We start from the raw sequence: 17,530 nt of genomic DNA, 5'->3' as shown, positions 1-17,530 counted from the left end.
CGCACCACACCTGTGAGGGCCACAAGCTTTTATTGATGGGGAGGGGGCTCCGGTACGCTCCGGGGAGTTCCCCGTGGGGGGCTCAGCCATGTGCGTGCACTGGCGGCAGCAGGGCCCGGGTTCAGAAGAAGCCGAGCTGCTTTTTCTCCTGCTGCTGCTTCCACTTGGCCATGCTGTAGAACTCCTCCTTGGACTTCCCAAAGACGTCTTTGAACTCAGAGTCCGAGAGATAGAACTGTGCGGGCGGGCGAGGGAGACCCAGGGAAGGGTGCCCCTGAGCCCAGAATTCTGTCCCGCCCAGAGGTGTCCTCCCAGGGCTCAGAGCTCCCCTCTCCCATCTCTCTCTGCCCATCACCGCCTCTGGAGCACACAACTCCCCGGACAGCCTGCCCACTGCCCACCACCAGGGTGTCAGCCGAGGCGCCTCCAGCTTAGTTTTAGGTGTGTTGGGGCTGGGGCAGCGAGTGGCGGGGGTCTCGGGCACCTACCTCCTTTTGGGCCGGGTCCACGCCCTCTGGCAGGTCCTTGGCGGCCTGGTACATCAACTGTTTGCGGGACAGGTACCCATTGACCATGGGTCCGGGGCTGCTGTGGTAGCTGTTGGTGCTGGTGCTGGTGCTGATGCTGGTGCTGCTGCCGCCCGCCTTGGGGCCCAGCTCCAGCTCTTTCTCTGACTTGTCCTGGGGGCCCTTGTGGGCCTGCGGGGCCAAGGAGCCTCTCCTGCTGTTGCTTGGCCATCGTGGCAGCCGGAAGTTGTTGACCTCCTATCCATAGAGGGGACTCAGGCTGGGGTGGGTGGGGGGTCGGCTCCCTCGGGGTGGCCACACTGAGCCCACTGGCCCTCGTGCCCTCAGCTGCAACCCCTGCCACCTTCCAGGGCCTGGCTCCTCCCTTTCTCCTTCTGCCCATCTGGACCATGCCAACTGAGCGCAGCCCCGGGGGGCGGCCTGGGGGGCCCCAGTACTCACTACTGTGATCTCAGCGACAGCAGACACTATTTCCAGGCTGCCCTCCACCAACTCCCTGTAGGACTGGTTGTTCTGGGGGCGAGAATCAGGGTGGGGGTGAGAGGGAAGGGCACCAAGGGGCCTGAGGGCAAGACCCGGTCTCCCCAACCCACAGGCAGGGCAAGGCCTCCTCTCAGTCCGCACAGGGCAAGCCCCCCTCCCCTGGATAAGGGTGGGGCTAGGGGTTCAGACCTCACTCTCAGTCCACTTGTAGGGGTCCCAGGTGAGGAACCATCCAGTGAAAGTGGGGGGCTCATGGCCCTGCTTGACCAGCACAATGGGCGTGGCCTGGCTCCGCCCCGCCGGGTGGGTCTTCAAGTACTCCTGGCCCCAGGCCACCGCCTGCTCCTTCTGCCTGGTCGCAGCTTCCCCGAGCCACAGGAAGATCTGGGCCACAGAGGTGGGTGGAGGGGCTGCCAGAGCTGACTGCATCCTTCCCACCCCTGCCCGTCAGGTGGTCTCAGAGCCCCCAAAGCACATACCAGACACACAGCAGGCTGGCTGCCAGGCCCACACACCCATACACATTCCAGAAGGTCACAAGCATATGTATCTACATGCATTCAATCCACGCATATTCACTGGGTACCTGAGGTGGGCCAGGGGAGTCAATAGTGAGAGAAAAACAGACAAAAATCCTTGCCCTTGCCAGAGCTTTCATTCTACTGGGGGAGACAGAAAAACATGTCATATAGCAGATGGAGGAAAATAGGGCAGGGAACGAATGCAAGTGTGGGGATGGTGCACAGAATGTAACTTTGAATTAAAGTCAGGGGGAGCCTCCCTGAGAAGACGACATTTGAATCAAGATCCCAGGGTGAGGGAGCAAGTCATGTGTATGTCTGGGGAGAAAGTGTAACCAGAAGAAACGACCAGTGCAAAGGCCTGAGCCTGCCCAGCATCTCTGAGGAGCAGCCCAGAGGCCACCGAGGCCGAGGTGGGGTAGGCACGTGGTGGGGGTGTGTGTGTGTGTGTGTGTGTGGCCATGCAGGGCTGTAGCAGGGGCTTTGGTTTTGCTCCGAGTGACATGGAAGTCTACAAGCCTCATCACATTCACAGAGTGTCATAGACAGTGGCCGACACACACACACAGGATCACAGCTACACAGACACAATTATCCATCGCCACCGTCAGACGGCCACCCACTGTCACCCATAGTCACACCCAGTTGCGCATAAAAACAATCGCACTCGATGACACAGGCGCACACATCCAGCCTGAAAAACACAGGTAGCCCAAAACACGATGGCATATAGCCACACAGAAATTACCCAGCCACCCAAATACATTCACTCGGTCACACCCACAGCCCGCCAGTCTCATACACACATCGTCTCAGTCGTGGCTGGTCTGGCCAGTTACAGGCGGTAACAACCACGTAGCCATTCCACACAGCCATATACCCAGAGGCAAATGCATCTCACAACACACATGGTCAGTCATTCAATTAATTGACAGTTGCTCACTTGACATGGACACATATCGGCCCCAGGCCGTCACCTGGAGCCACATACCATTTGAAGGCAGAGGGACTTACACAGAACGACAAAGCCAGACACAATCGCACACACGTTCCAGATCACAGTCATGGTCTCCCAAAGGCTGGCTGTGACAGTCACCCATGGTCTCACACCCTTGGTCACACAGTCGCACACTCAGTGTCACAGTTGCACAGACTCACCTGCCGCCTTACGTGTATTCATATGGTGAGGAACATACACAGACACGCTCACACCCAGTTACACACATACGACACACCCAGTAGGCCAGGGGTGGCCGCCTCACCTCTTGCCAGGCGTCTAGTAACATGACATCATACTTGTCCAGGTCCTCCTGGCTGAAGAACACCACTTCCATGAGGACCAGGTGGTCATGCTGGCTGGAGCACTCAAATAGCCGGGGCTGGAAGCCGGAGACGTCCTCGGGGAGGCTGGCCAGTGTGGGCACAAGGCTGTGAGGGGTACGGCCTGGGCCGAGCTAGCCTTCAGCCCAGGGGCTCCTACCCCAGGGGCTGGCCCTCCCCTGAGTCCACCCGCCCTGCTCCTCTCTGGGCCTCGTGTCCCAGTCTGTCAGTGGGGAAAGCAGATTGGGTGATTTGTCTAGCTCCAGCCAGCTGTGGCACAAGCTGTGCCATGAAGTTTCCCAGGAGTGGGCACCCGAAAGGGATGCTGGCTTCGTGGGGTGGCCTAAGCTAGAGCCCTGCCGTCTTTGGCAGAGAGGAGCCCCTGGTCCCACCCCTGGCTGGGATCAGCCTCAGGCCCAAGGCGGGAGGAGGGAAGTTAGGCTGAGAGAGGGGGACAGTGCTACTTAGGAGCTCAGGAGACTTGGGGGAGTGAGGGGCAGCAACCGGGTCCTGCAGACAATACAAAGGGCCCAGGATTCAGCTCCCTCCTCCCTGATACACACCACGCATGTGCACTGCCCTTGCACACTACACACACACACACACACACACACACACACACACACACACACAGCCCCACCCTCCTGGGGACTGTAGGGTTGGGGAATGGCTTCTGCCTCTGGTCCAGGACTGGGACCATGCAGGGAGCACATTCAACCAGCAGAGGGCACCACTGCCCTACCTGCCCTGCATCTTCCAGATGCAAGTTACCCAGGGCTGGGCAGAGAAGCAGGAGGGGGCTGTGTTCTTGGGATCCCCTGGGGTGGGGAGCCAAGAGTCCTCAGTTCTAATCTGGCTCCTCCAGCTCCATGTGTGACCCTTAACTAGCCCACCCTCTTTGGGCCTCAGATTCATCCTCTGTGTAAGAGCCACCTCCTCCCCACCCTGTCACCTCTTGTTGCTGGGGTAGGGGGCCCGGCCTCCCAGGGCCTCCCAGAAGTGGGGAGGCTCCTGACCCTCGAGGACTGTTTCCTTGTCCTCCTCGTTCTCAGAGATGACGGTGACTACCCTCCGCGCCATCTCACGCTGGTCCCCGCTGCAGCCCTGGCAGGCAAATAGTTGGGTCAGCCCTGCAGAGGAGGGGTCTTCGCCGCCAGCCCCACAGCCGCCCACTCACAGAGGCCCAAGTCACAGGACGCCTATGCTGATGGGGGAACAGGTGCGAACAAGGGATCGCCCTTCCTGCCCCTCCTGGCCTCTGTCTCCCCCGCTGATCAGGATCACAGGGGCTGGGGCCTTCTCTGGGTCCGGAGCATGGGCTGGGGACTCCCAGGCTTGGGGGTCATTTAGGGTTTAGCCCATGGTCAGCAAACTGCGGCTCGTGAGCCACATGCATCTCTTTGGCCCCTTGAGTGTGGCTCTTCCACAAAATACCATGTGCGGGCGCACACGTACAGTGAGATTGAAACTTCGTGGCCCATGTGCAGAAGTCGGTATTTTGTGGAAGAGCCACTCTCAAGGGGCCAAAGAGCCGCATGTGGCTCGTGAGCCGCAGTTTGCTGGCCACTGGTTTAGGCTGAAGATCAGAGAAAATTCTGGCAAAGGCCTCCTCCTTTTCCCAGGAGACATGAGAAGGGGGAGGCTCCCTATTCCAGGCGGGAGGGAGGGGAGGCAGCCTGTGCAGCCCCAGACCCTCCTGTCATTGATAACTTCCCCCAGGTTCCAGAGGGGATGCATCTCCCCCACCCCCCTCCAAGCCCGTCTAAGGTTGGACAGAAGTCTGCATCCCCTGGAGAGGGGCCCCATCCCTGCCTGGCACCCTTGCCCGGGGCCCGAGTGGTCAGGGTTGGCGGTACCTTCCCAAACCAGACGTAGCAGATGCTGGCTGTGTCCAGCAAGAAGATGTCACTGGAGTTGAGGGCGGAGGCCCGGGCCGGCACCTCCATGGTCCTGCTGTTGTAGTTGTCGGTGCCTTGCACGTGGAACAGCCTCGTGGCGGATGCTGGCTGCCCCTTCCCACTGTGCTGGGTGCTCCCCTGCAGGAGGAATAGGCCTCAGCTCAGCAAGGGCTCCCAGGGGCTGACCCAGCAGGGGACAAACTGCCTCGAGGCCCAGGGACCACTGTTTTTCTGGACCCTCTGGGTGCGGGGTGTGAGGAGTCCATTGTCTAGTGTAGAAGAACCAGGCCTTTCTCAATGGATTCCTCACCCCATCTCCAAGGAGTCAGGGCATAACATAGTTCCCCCAGGCTTGCAGGCAGAAAGTGGGCACCAGCTTCCCTCCCTGTGTGACCCCAGGCAAGGTCCCAGCTTTCAATTAAACTTCCTTCCCTGTGCTCCTGCTTTGTGGCTGGCTCTGAGGCCTGGGGGGAGAAACTTGGGCAGGGATCATCGATCATCACCCTTGGAGCTCCTGGGCCTTGGACAAGCACCAAGAAACCAGAGTGGGGGCGGGCGTCAACGGGGCCCTGGCCTGAGAGGGGATAGCATGTAGATAGAAGGGTCGCTGGCCCAGGGAGGAGCCATGAGGCTGTGGCCACAGCAGCAAAGGTGGGTCCTACCTGGAAGACCACCATCTGGCCCTGGAAGATGGCAAAGAAGTGGGGGGGCTCGTTGCCCATGGTCACATGCACTTGCACCAGGGCTCCATGGTACATGAGGTCCAGCTCCTCGGCGTTGCCATTCAGAGCCGCTATCTCCTGTTTGGTGGCCTGGTGGCCCTGCAGACAGGGGGTGGGGGGTGGGGAGGGCCTGGAGCAACTCGTACATCCCATTCTCAGATCTTCAGCTCCGAGGCTGGGAGGTGCCTGCCACCCCCCTGGGGCCTGCGTACCTGCCACAGGTACAGGACGTACTGGATGTGCCCCATCCTCTGGTATGTGTAGAGGACAAGGTAGCAGTTGCCTGCACAAAGCTGTCCATGGAGCTTGGGGTCCACAGGCTGCCTGCCTAAGTCCTGGATGCACCACACCTGGGGAACAGGGACCAACAGGCACGGGTGGCTCCTCCATCCCAATTCACCTGGTGCCTGGCCAGGAAGCTCTCAGCCTCGTCTGTGCAGGCAAGGGGCTCACCCCCAACTCTGCACCCACCCCATGCTCTGTGCTGGGCTTGTGCAAGGATCTGCAGGTCACCCTTTCCCCCGTGGGGCCCTGGGACCCACCACACTTGTGCCGGGCTGTTCTCAGCCAGGAGTCTGAGTCGGCATGTGGTGCCTGAGACAAACAAGTGGTGAGGACTCCAGAGGCTGCCAAGGCTGACCCGCCCCTGGCCCCACACCACCCGCAGCCTGACCCCATCAGCCACAGCACGGGTTAGGGGTGGACAGGTCCTGGCAGAACTGCTCGCTGCTCAGGCCAGGGCAGCGGAAGCTGGGCAGGAGCAAGGCCTTAGGGCTCTGGGAAAAATTCCCTTTTTCAAGAGTCACTTGAAAACACAAAGCCTGTTCAAAGACTGTAATGGATACACTTCCGCACACTTAACAGCGCGATTTCTTGTTCCTGTGCGTAGTGAGCACGGGCTCTGGAACCAGGCAAACCTGGTCAAATCCCAGTCAGCCTAGGTGAGCTTCAGTTTTTCCCACCCGCAGGTGGGGCTAACAGCGCCCACCTGGACAGGGCAGGAAACAGTGCCCGGGCAGAGCCCACACAGAGCCTGACAGCTGCCACCGGGAAGGTTCCTCAGACCAGAGCATCCAGAATCCTGCCTCTTGCAGAAGAAGCTGACGGTGTGTGACTGTGTGTTGGCGGTTGGGGGTGAGGGGCTAGGATTGATCATGGGACTGTGTCCCTGTGTGGGTGTGTCCCTGGCGGTTCATGGTTGTATGTGACCAATCCTGTGTGATCGTAGAATTGGTGCAGTTGATTCTTGCCGTTGTGTACTGGGTTGTGATTAAGTGCAATTACAAGGTGTATGTGTGTCTATGTTATCAGAGGTCTGGCTGTCATACCTATGACCCAAGGGCACAAGTAAGTGTCCGAGGGTTCCTGTGAGTGTTATGTGAGCGAGTGGCCATGTCTGTGAATGATGGGTTAGGCATGATATGGATGCGCTGTCGGGAGGCTGTATGCCTATGTACCCACGCCCCTGAGTGTCTCCTTTTGTGTGTAGATGTGTATTTGAGAGTAGCGGGGTCGCTTTAAGCAGCCATACTGCTCACCTGAAGACAAAGCCTCCCCCCTGCTGTGTGCCCATTTCCCCCTGTCCTCGCACCCCCCCCCCCCAAGCCCGTGCCCCTCACCTCCACCTTCCCAGAGCCATCATCCACCATCCTGAGTTGGGCGGCTAGCTCAGGTTGGCTGTGCAGCTTGACCACGTCCAGCTTTACCTGATTCAATTTACCTGAGGGTGGGGCACAGGGTGTTACAGGCGCCTGCTGCGCTGTCCAGGCCCCGCAAGCCCCCTCATCGGCCTCCATCTGACCCACCCATCCTTCAAGAGGCCTCCTCCGGCCACGCCCCTCGCCCATCCCGCCCGAAGACCACGCCCCCTCGCCACGCCCCCTCACCCATCCCGCCCAGTCTCTGGATGCCGCCCTACAGCCCCGCTTCCAGGCCCCGCCTCATCGTCTATCCCGCCACAGGCCACGCCCACAGGCCACGGCCCCTCGCCCATCTCGCCCAGGCTCTGGGTGAAAACCTTAAGCCCCGCCCCTAACCACGCCCGCAGTCCCGCCCCCAGTCCCGCCCCTCCCACTCACGGATCAGTCCCAGGTTCTTGCTCCGGTGCTGCTCCTCAGACCAGGTCCGGAAGAGCTGCTTGAAGGCGGCGGACTCGGCGCCCTGGTTCAGCACCTCCACGTTGGTGTAGGTGGGGTAGCCCTTGGCCTGGATGAAGCCCTGGGGCGGGAGCCAGGAGACACCCATGTGCCAGGGCCCCCTGCTCCCCACGCTCCACCCGTGGGGACCAGCCTCGCAGGCTGCAGGGCCAGCTGAGCCCTGAGCAGCAATTAACCGAGCTCATGCCCCGCTTTTCGGAGCCGGCTCTGCGGGTAGACTTCTCCGAGGTCTCTGAGGACACGCAGGGTCCCTTCGGCCCGGTCTCAGGAAGGCCCTGCCATGACAACCCGTCAGACCCCAGGTAGAGCCCTGTCTTCCCTCCTCGAAAAGGAGGGGGGGGGGGGTGCTCCTCAGACCTCAAGGCAAGGCCACATAGGCCTTTGACACTTGGGTGCTAACTGGACGCCCCACCCCTCCCACATCCGGGCGCCCAGGGCAGACCACATGCCTCCAGTTCCCCAGAGAGGGCCCTGTGCCCCCCTCAGACACTGGGCAGAGCTGTCTCTCCTCCCTCAGACAGGGAGGTGTGTCTCCCAGCTTAGATCCACGCAGGCCATGTCCTCCATCAGCCAGGACATGGGTGTCTCCTGGCTTAGACTGCAGGGAAGGGCTGCCTCCCCTCCAGGACCCAGGGCAGCGCTGTGTCCCTCTGAGACAGGCCCCCACAGCCTCACCTGAGCCTGGCTGAAGGAAATCGTCTTCTCCTGGTGGTTGGACCTGCGTCCCTGCCACACGTAGATCTTACAACCCCCATGGTCCAGGATGTAGCATTCCTGGCAGCGAGAGTGGGGCTGGTCAGTAGGCGGTCCAGGCTGGGTAGAGGGGACAGTGGGGTAGGTGGGGACAGATGGGGTGACTGGGGCTAGGTCTCTCTCACCTCCTCATGCAGTAGGTCTTGGGTCAGTAGGCGGGTCGCCAACTCCTGGATCACCAGGTCCTTATCCTTCTGGTAGATACTGGAGGGCAGGCATCCAGATGTGGTCATCTCAGCCTCCAGCTCAGCCTGACTCCACACTGGCCACATTCAGCCCCCGCTCCCCCCTGCCCCCCCTCCCCCCAAACCCTGACCTCCAGGCAAATGCATGGAGGCTGGGCCTTGAGGTGAAGTCTTCATTTCACTGCAGCCTAGCTGTAGAGCCTTAGGCGACTACCGGGCCTTTTCAGGGCCTCAGTCACCCTGTCTGTACAATGGGTTTCTCTAAGGCAGTTGTGCAAGAGTATAGGTTTGGCCCAAGGTCCCACATAGCCTGCCCCAGAAGCCCATGAGCCTTTCCTGGAGGGCTTTCTGGGACCCTGTGCTATTGCTGTGATGGCGGGCATGCAGGCCTGGCCTATTCTACCCTCCCTGCCCACTCCCAAGGTCTGCTCACTGGTAGAGGTGGACGCGGGCCTTTTGCAGCTGGTTAATGCTTCTGCTGGGAATGGCGGCGTACAGGCTGCCCAGTCTGCGGCCCAGCACAGTTTCCATGATCTCCATGAGGCTGGAGGCTTTGGCCTCATCTTCCACCACACCAATCTGGGCACGACCAGCACGCTCCCTGTCCTGGAGGCTGTAGGTCAGGGCCAGGGCCTGTGGGAGACAGCCTGGCAGGTCAGGGCTTCCCAGCATGCCCCTCACCCCCCAGACAGCATCCCAGGGCCTTCCTGTCACCGCTCCACTCCCAGAGGCGGGGGGAGGGTGTCCCCTTCTCCTGGCACCCAGAGGTACTACCAGTGCAGGGTCTGGACTCCGCCCACATCGAGTGGTTTCTTTTCAGGTTGGAGCCCAGAGCCAGGCTGGAGAATGGGCCCCTGGAGGACCGCCCCCCCCCCCACCACCTCCTGCACCCCTGAGTTCCCAGGGCAGACACTGACCCGGGCCTTCTCGGAAATGCTGCTCTTGGGCCCGTTCCACTGGATCATCACCTTGCCCAGGTCCAGCAGAAAGATGTCGTCCTTATTAAAGCTTTCCCAGGAGAGCTGCACCTGCCCGAGCCAGGAGGGTAGGGCGGGAGACGGGGTGTCAGACCTCCAGCCCCTGAGTGGAGGGGTTCCCCGGCCCGGCCCTACCTGTGTGAGCATAGCTTGGGTGTGTCCCTTGTGTACATGAAGCTGTGTGCAACTGCACAGTATGTATGTAAGACCATGACACTACTATTATGGTGTGCAGGCATCCATCTGTGTAACTGTATGACACCCCGAGGGCCACTCCGTGGCTGTGGGCATCACTGGGCACGGGTGGCTGTAGGGAAGGCTGCATTTCACAGGGTGGCCATGACTATGACCCTTTCACTCAATGCATGTCTGTAGCTGTATGTGCACACATGTATATAATTCGGGTGTGCATGTTTACCCATGTGTGTACATGTCCTTGCCCATATGTGGGGAACACAAAATATGAACAAGTGTGTGGGCTCATGGGTGACAGTGTCCGTGTGTCTGTGTGGGGAACAGTGTGCTATCTATGGGTAAGCATAGCTATCATCCAGAGAGTAAACAATTAGTCCCGGATAATGGGCAAAGATGGGGGCTGCATAGCAGGGATGTGGGTCACTGAATCTGTGGGGGACAGTGTGTGAGCCCGTGTGGCTGCCACACGCCATGTAGGCATTAACGTGTGCAACTCAGGTTCAGTCCCATCATAGACATCAAACACCTGAGTGCGCATTACACCAGGCTCCTGCCAGAGGGCAGCAGAATGCCTTGTTCTGCCAAGATCAGTATTTCCCAATAATTTCCAGACAGATGGACGTAAGGGCACCCAACGGACTAGAGTGGCCCCAGGGGAACATGGGAGACAGTGTGTGCGCCTATGGGTGACAGTGACAACGCATATGAGACTGTGGGGCTGTGCACCCCACCCCAACCATGCTTCTTCCCCTGGCACTGCTTATAAGGACCTTCCAGGTGCACCATCCTGTCTGCCTCGCCCCTCTCCCCACCCCACTTCTTAATATGGCCACGAGGTGATGAAGAAACTGAGGGTTACGGGAGCCATGGCAGGGTCCCCACCCCTAAAGCCTGGGTCTGCCTTCTCTCTCCTCAATCAAGATAGGCCTTCTCACTTTGTAAGTTACACACATGTCTGATCGCTATGTCGAAAACCTGGAACTAATATAATATGTGCGTCAACTGCAACTGAAAAATAAATTTAGGAAAAAAATAGCTCATCTGGGAATGATGACAGCCCATGGTCCCCCTCCCCCCATCCCCTGGCACCCTCCGCATGCCCCTGTGCTTCAGCACACGAAGTCCGCGCTGACCCAGAGGTCCGTGGGATCCCTGGGGTCCTCACCTCAGTGGCCGACACGTGCTTTCTCCCTTTGATGCGCAGCAGTCGCCGGATGTTGTACATGTTGGTCTCCACATGCTTGAGGGCAGAGGCTAGGCCTCCCTTCCTGTAGCTGAGGAGGGAAGGGGGTCCATGGAAGACATACACTGCCATGTGCAGGAGTGAGTGCAGACATGAGCACGTGCATGCACACAAGTGGGGATACACATGTGCTTAACACACGTGTGCAAGTAGACATGACCATGTGTGCAAGCACATGGCCACATGTGGTGCAACAGTGTGTAGGTGTTTATCCATGTGTCAATATGTGCACACATGCATGCATATATACAGGTATACCTGCGGGGGCATAATGTGTATCTGTTCATCCATGTGGGTATAGATGTGAGTGTGTGGAATTCGGGCAACAACATATATGCGTGTAGGTGAACATTTCATATAAATGGAATTATATAACACTTGATATACGAATGACCACATTTTACTTAGGTGTTCATGAGTGTGTGTGGGGATGCCCATCTGTAGGTGAACATACTTAGAAGTGGCACATTTCCTGCATGTGCACGTACACATGTGTGTATGTGTTTATATATACACTATATGCATGTATTAGGTTCAATTGTATAAAACAAAAATGATCAAATATTGGCCATTTCCTATGGTTCAACCTCATATATTGCAACTATGAACTCAATACATATTGACAGCAAAAGACATGTTTGTACTGGGCACAGTAACACAAAAGCAAACTCAGAACATGGGTGTCCACTCCTGGGCGTACACCGAAGAGAAATGAAAAACATGCGTCCACACAAAAACTTGTACACAACGGGCGCGAACTAAACTCACATGACCCCTGGGCGGAAGTAACTGCAGAAACAGTCGGATTCGTGGGCCTGCACCTCGCGGTGCTGCACGGTGGCGTTACCCAGGGTCTCGTGTAGGTGCTGCACGAAGGTGCCCGCCGCGCCCTGCGCCTCTGCGTCTGCCTTCTTTCCGATCCAGTAGTGCAGGTCCTTGGGTGTCCCCTGTGTGGCCCTCAGGCTCTGGGGGACCTAGGGCCCAGGAGTTTGAGGGGTGGGGAAGGAGCTGAGGTTCCAGGGTGGGGAGGGGCTGAGGGCTAAGGCATGAGTGAACACTGAGGTGAAGGCCCAAGATGTGCCCAGGGCCTTGGGGAGCGTGGGCAGGGGACCTAGAACGGGAGGAGCGGGCTCAGAGGCCTCTGGGCAGCAGCCCCTGTGGGACGGGACTCCTGCAGGCCTCGCCCCAGGGCGGGGCTTACTCTGCACCAACAGACTCCTCACCTGGGCCATGCCACCCCCTCCGACAGACCCCCCCCCCCCCCCCAGTTCCCCCGTGCTCACGTGGAGGACAATGTAGCAGTGTTCCTCAAAGAAGTTCCCATAAGCCCCCTCGGGCACGGGCACCAACTTCAGGTTCTGGGAGAGGAAGGTGCCTAGTGACAACTCAGGAGAGCCCCCCCCCCCCCCCCCCCCCCGGCCCTCTGGGGTGGGCGGGACTCTGAGTTGATGCCCAGAGAAGCCTAGTTCTGGAGATCGCACCCAGTCGGTGGCACCAACACTGCTGGCCGGCCGTGCCCTCACCTCAATGATCCAGATGTGGAGGTCCCTGTGGCTCTCGATGTCTGGGAGGCTCCCGATGTCCATCCTAGCTAGGCCAGACGGGAGCCAGGAAGGAAACCAGAGCCAGAGTTCTCAGACCCTGGCCTCCAAGCAAGGACTCCCTGCCTACAGCTCTCCGAAGCACCCTCCTCCTAGCCCTTCGCCTGCCGGTCCTTAGGAGGGCTCTATAAACCACAAACGCCCATGAGCCAGGACAGCGACTGCAGAAGCCCACATAGACACCTGGCAAACAGAGACGTGGTTTGTCACCTGTGGTTGTGCTCTTGAAACAGGACTGAGCTCTGTGGGCAGGGATGGGCTTTGGACATAGGGATGTCCTCGGCAAACAGACGGAATTAGAAACAGGCCATGCAGCCAGCCAGCCAGCCAGAGGATCTGCCATAGACAGTGATAGGTTTTGCAGGCAGGTTGCGGCTCTGCTGGTGAGAACAGAGTCTGAGGCAGGGACAGGCTCTTGAAATGAGACTGGATCTTATAGACACAGACATGCTCCGCACACAGGGACGGGGCTGCAACCAGGCGGAGGCTCTGCGGACCAGTAGGAACAGGCAAGGCAAAGAGACAGGCACCTGCAGAGAGGCAGAGGCGATGCGATGCGGACAGAAGAAGGCTCTGTACACAAGCACAGGCTCTGCCAACACGGACAGCAGCTTCCTCAGGCGGAAGAACGTGATGCAACAGGCACGGGTTCTCCCAAGGACAATGAGGTCTGCAGCCAGGGACCGTCCCAGGGAAATTCCGACAGGCCGCCAACAAGCAAAGACTGCGGATGCCGAAAAAGACTCTGCAAACAGCCACAGGTTCTGCAGGTATGGGGAGCTTTGCAGCCTGTGGTGGGGGCCAAACCCTCCTGGGCAGACTATGTGAGGGACAGAGTCTGCAGATATGGACAGGGAGGTGGAGAGTTAAGGTCTGCAAACAGGCACAGCATCTGCAGTCAGAGAAATGCTTCCCAGACAGAAGCAGGCGCTTGAGTCAAAGGCCCTTTAGGCGGCATGGCCAGGATCTGCAGGGGTGGGAGGTGAGGGTGAGGGTGGGGGATGCAGACTGGAAGCCAGCCTCCAGGGAGATGGGCGGGGCCTGGGCAAGCATTCATGAACTTGACAATGAGATCCCGGCTCTGAAAAAAGACACAGACACAGGCCTCTGGAGACAGGCCATGCAGATAGGGAGAGGCTGGCTAAGCCCACACAGGCTCTGCAAACAGACAGGCTCTGTATCAGCGAAAGTTCCTTCAGAGATGGGGGTTTGCTGAAAGCAGCCGACAGGGAAATGAGCTTTGTGGTCAAGCACAGATACCACAGACACGGGCTAGTTCTCGCCACACGGCTGGGCTCTGTAGGGGGCCCGGGTTCTGCAAACAGGGACAGGCTTTCCTGAAAGGGATGGGTTCTGGAGACAGGCTCTGCTAACGGGGACATGTGGGATCAGGAGTGAAGCGTGCAGGCGGGCACAGGCTCTGCAGAAAGTCACGGTGCTCCCAGATGGACGCAGTGACCCCGACTGTGATAAGCTCTTCATAGGAAATAGGTCCTGCAAGCAGACTCCGTTTCTACCCAGGGAAACGCAGGCAGCGGCCTTCGAAAACGTCATAGACGGGACCAAAAGGGCTCAGGTTCTGGAGACAGAACCAGGCTCTGAAATAGAAACAGACCCCAAGGACGGACATTGTCTAGAGACAGGCACTCACTTCCGACCGGGACCGGCATTGCACACAGGCAAAGCTTTGCCAACAGGAAGTGTCTCTAGGCAGAAAGGCTCAGGCAAGGACCCCAGACAAGCTCTGTGGACGGGACAGGCTGTACACGCAGGGCAGCTTCTGCAATCAAAGCCAGTCTCGTGCTCAGGGAGAGAGGGACACACTAGGAAGAGCCAGGTTCTGAAAACAAGGCTCTGAAAATAGGCTCGGGACAGAAACAGGCTCCGCGGACAAGACAAATGCTCTGCAAACGCAGGACAGACTGCACACAGGCTCTGAAGCCGAGGACAGACAGCGGGCGGGCGCAGGCTCAGCGGACGGGAGCCGGCGGGGCACATCAGGCCCAGACACTCCTAACCCTTAAAGCAGAACTGGGCTTGTAAGAAGCACAGAACCTGCCAGCAGCCACTTGAGCTCGTGCTCTGCGGTTCCGAACGTGCCCAGGAGAGAGAAGCGCGGAAGGAGAGGTACCTGGGGAAGAGCGGGCTCTCAGTCCTGTTACGTCTCGGCAGGTGACTCTCAACTACCCCAGGCTCCCCGGCACCGCTCTTCCGGAATCCTCTGTGTGAGGCTTGCTCATTCCTCCATCCACGGGAGTCCTTTCTACATGGAACCGGAGTCCTGCAGCTGCAACTTCTTCTCCTCTCTGCTGCTTTGCTCACCAGACCAGAAGCCGCTCCTGTCTGACTTTCTCATTCCTAGTGGCCCTGGCTGAACTCATCTCCCCGCCCCGCTCCACCAGGTCTTTCTTATCAGAGGGAGGGACATCCTTGGCCCTGTGACCCTGCGTGACCAGGGGAAGCCGCCGGAGCAGAGATACAGAGTTACAGAAGCGGAGGCATGGCTTGGCAGGAGCAAGGAAGCCAGCCCCGAGGGCAGGGTGCAGGCCCGGAGGGGGCTCGCAGTACCCTGGGGAACACCCAGCCTCTCAAAGAGGGCCAAGGTGGCCCTGGAAGGGGAGGGGGGCAGGGGTAGATGGGAGGAAGGAGAAGGGGGGAGGGGGAGGGGAGGGAGCAGGTTTTCTCGAAGCCTGGGACCCCTTTGGAACACTCTCTGGAGACCGCGTAGCTGTTGGTCTGGATTCCTGAGGCCAGGGGCTTGTCTTGTTTACCGCCTGCTCCCAGCTGCCTCTCACCCAGCAGCTAGTTGTTGAATGAATGAAACCTGTGGCCTGTGACTGCCCTGAGGGAAAGTGGGTGGAGAAGGCCGGTCACCGTGAGCTCTCACTGTACCCAGAACTGCTGTTGAAGCCGATGGCCTGCACACGAGTGACCGGCAGACACAGTGAGTGTGGAAAGGGGGTCTCAGGCAACAAAAACGTGTGATGACACCAGGTGACAGGCACAGTGACACTCAGAGGTGATGGGGAGGTGATGGGGCAGAAGCAGCGACCAGTGACAGTGACCAGGGCACAAGCAGGCAGTGAGCAGAGGCACCAACTCTGAGCCGTGGGCCATGCGGGAGGGAAACAGTGACAGAGAGACAGGAAGACGGGGTGGCCTTGACACTGTGGGCACCACGGGCACCACGTGGGACAGGGAAGTCAAAGCGGTGGCCAGGAAGTTGTTACTGGGCTGATTGCACTGGGGGGTGGGGGGGTAGCATCATGCCTGAGGGGCTAGGAGGGTGCCCCAAGATCCAGTTCCAGCCTGGGGGGCCAAACTCTCACATAGTACCACCTGTGTTCAGTGGCTTCCAACTGGGTTCTGGGGGGTGGAGGAAGGGATGCTCAAAGGATGGGGGTCCCTTCTACTCTAGCATCTCCTCTTTCCCTCAGGTGGTCCCTTTCCCCCTCAGGGGTCCCTTCCCTCTGCACAGAGCCCACCCACTCACATGTACCCCTCTTTCTCCTAAGGCTCTCCCTTCCAACACCTCCTCTGAGTGGGGGACCCTGCCTATGTCCTCTCCCTAGACTGGAAGCCCCCGTCTTTTCCCTGGGGGCTGGCTCCCTCCACCCAGGGCCCCTTTTCTCTCCCAGATGCCCAATTCCTCCTCGGATACCCCCTATCCCCCTCTGACACCCCTCAGTGCCCTTCCTTTCCCCAGGTGCCTCCTCCCATATCCCCTCCACCCACAATGCACCTTCTCGCCCCTGCTCCTCCCTCCCCTGGCTCTGCACTCTCCCCTAGGTTCCCCTCCCACCCAGGTGCTTCCTTCTCCAAATCCTTCCTTCTCCCAGTGCCCCCCTTTCCCTGGCACCCCCTCTCCCTACCCAGGCACCCCACTGCCTCCTCTGGTGCCCCTTTCTCTCCGGGGGTACCTGTGAAAGGAAGGGGGAGGGGTGGGGGTGCTGCCTGCTGGAGGAAAGGAGGGCTGGGCCTGCGTCCCCAGATACTCAGATTCTGTGGGTGACAGAGACGCCCACCCACGTACAACTGCTACTTTCTTCCCTGCCAGTCGCCCCGGCCATGGCCTCCCTGCCCCGACCAGTCTTCTTACGTGTTGGGCTCCTCGCTGCCTCCCAGTTCTGCCAGCCCCTTGGCAACCCTGAGCCTGTGCCCCCACAGTGCACACCCCTGGCTCAACCATCCACGCCAGTTCTCCCAAGCCCCCCGCCCAGCTGTGCCCCGTGCCCCCGCCCTGCCAGGCCTACCTGCTGGGAACTCCGGGCAGCTTCGCCCTGCCTGCGGGCAGTGCTGGGGCTGGCACAGGGCCGGCTCTGCCCACCTCCCCCCTCCGCTGAAACTCAATCCCTGCTTCAGCCCTGCAGGACACACCCCATCTCTTGGGGGGGGGGGGGGGGCTGGGCATTCACACTTGGTCAATCGGTGAGTCGGTCAACAAATATTGACCCAGCTCTCTGAGAGCCCACCCTTCTGGCGGGGGTGGGGGGGCTTGGGGGGGGCACGTCAAGTCACCCGCCCTGGTGCTGGGGGCCAGAGAGCAGGGAATGGAGGCCTGCGCTGGGCCAAGATGTGCATGTGCAATACACTGCGACCTCCCTCCTGAGAGCCCAGGTGGGCTCTGACCCCTGCCCCGGAGGCCAGGCCACCCCAGCAAACGGTAGGAGGCAGCAGGACCAAGGCTGGAGGGATGGGGGGGGGGGGCAGTCAGGCTCCGTGAGACCCAGGTCCCTGCAGGAGGTCAGGGGAGGTGGCAGGGCTCTCTGTAACATGTCTGCGGTCCTCCCCACCCCCAACGTGGGCTCCACGCCCGGCACAGCCCTCCCAGGAAGTCCTGATAGCCATCGTGGGAGAGGCTGGTTCGCCCTGAGAGAGGTGACCTAGCTCCCACATCCTGGGCTGCCCCTGCTTTCCGTCCCGATTGGGCGAGGGGGAGCGGGGAGTGT

The 17,530-nt window shown here is 59.7% G+C and overlaps 1 protein-coding gene across 3 annotated transcripts; it reads right to left on the bottom strand.

Moving 5' to 3' along the window:
• Positions 1-22: 22 nt before the first annotated feature.
• Positions 23-16,916, bottom strand: VILL (villin like). 3 transcript variants are annotated; one of them, XM_036333164.1, is made up of 20 exons: positions 16,835-16,916; positions 12,504-12,567; positions 12,264-12,338; positions 11,749-11,954; positions 10,903-11,011; positions 9,483-9,593; positions 8,999-9,198; positions 8,506-8,584; positions 8,303-8,401; positions 7,550-7,688; positions 7,091-7,191; positions 5,684-5,821; positions 5,412-5,570; positions 4,708-4,887; positions 3,804-3,955; positions 2,794-2,938; positions 1,200-1,394; positions 969-1,040; positions 489-764; positions 23-235 (listed from the first exon to the last, which is right to left on the bottom strand). In XM_036333164.1, exons 2-20 carry the CDS (start codon positions 12,564-12,566, stop codon positions 122-124), a joined length of 2,613 nt encoding a protein of 870 aa, XP_036189057.1. In that variant the 5' UTR covers position 12,567; positions 16,835-16,916; the 3' UTR covers positions 23-121. The 3 variants fall into 3 exon arrangements, with proteins under 3 accessions (XP_036189057.1, XP_036189056.1, XP_036189054.1); XM_036333163.1 differs by lacking the exon at positions 16,835-16,916 and adding an exon at positions 14,713-15,081 and having other exon boundaries at positions 12,504-12,764; XM_036333161.1 differs by lacking the exon at positions 16,835-16,916 and adding an exon at positions 14,713-15,081.
• Positions 16,917-17,530: the final 614 nt, after the last annotated feature.

Source organism: Myotis myotis, unplaced genomic scaffold (assembly GCF_014108235.1).
Source record: "Myotis myotis isolate mMyoMyo1 unplaced genomic scaffold, mMyoMyo1.p scaffold_m19_p_13, whole genome shotgun sequence".
Taxonomy (NCBI): domain Eukaryota; kingdom Metazoa; phylum Chordata; class Mammalia; order Chiroptera; family Vespertilionidae; genus Myotis; species Myotis myotis.
Note: the sequence above shows the minus strand (reverse complement) of the source record. Positions and strands in the feature narration are given on the sequence as shown.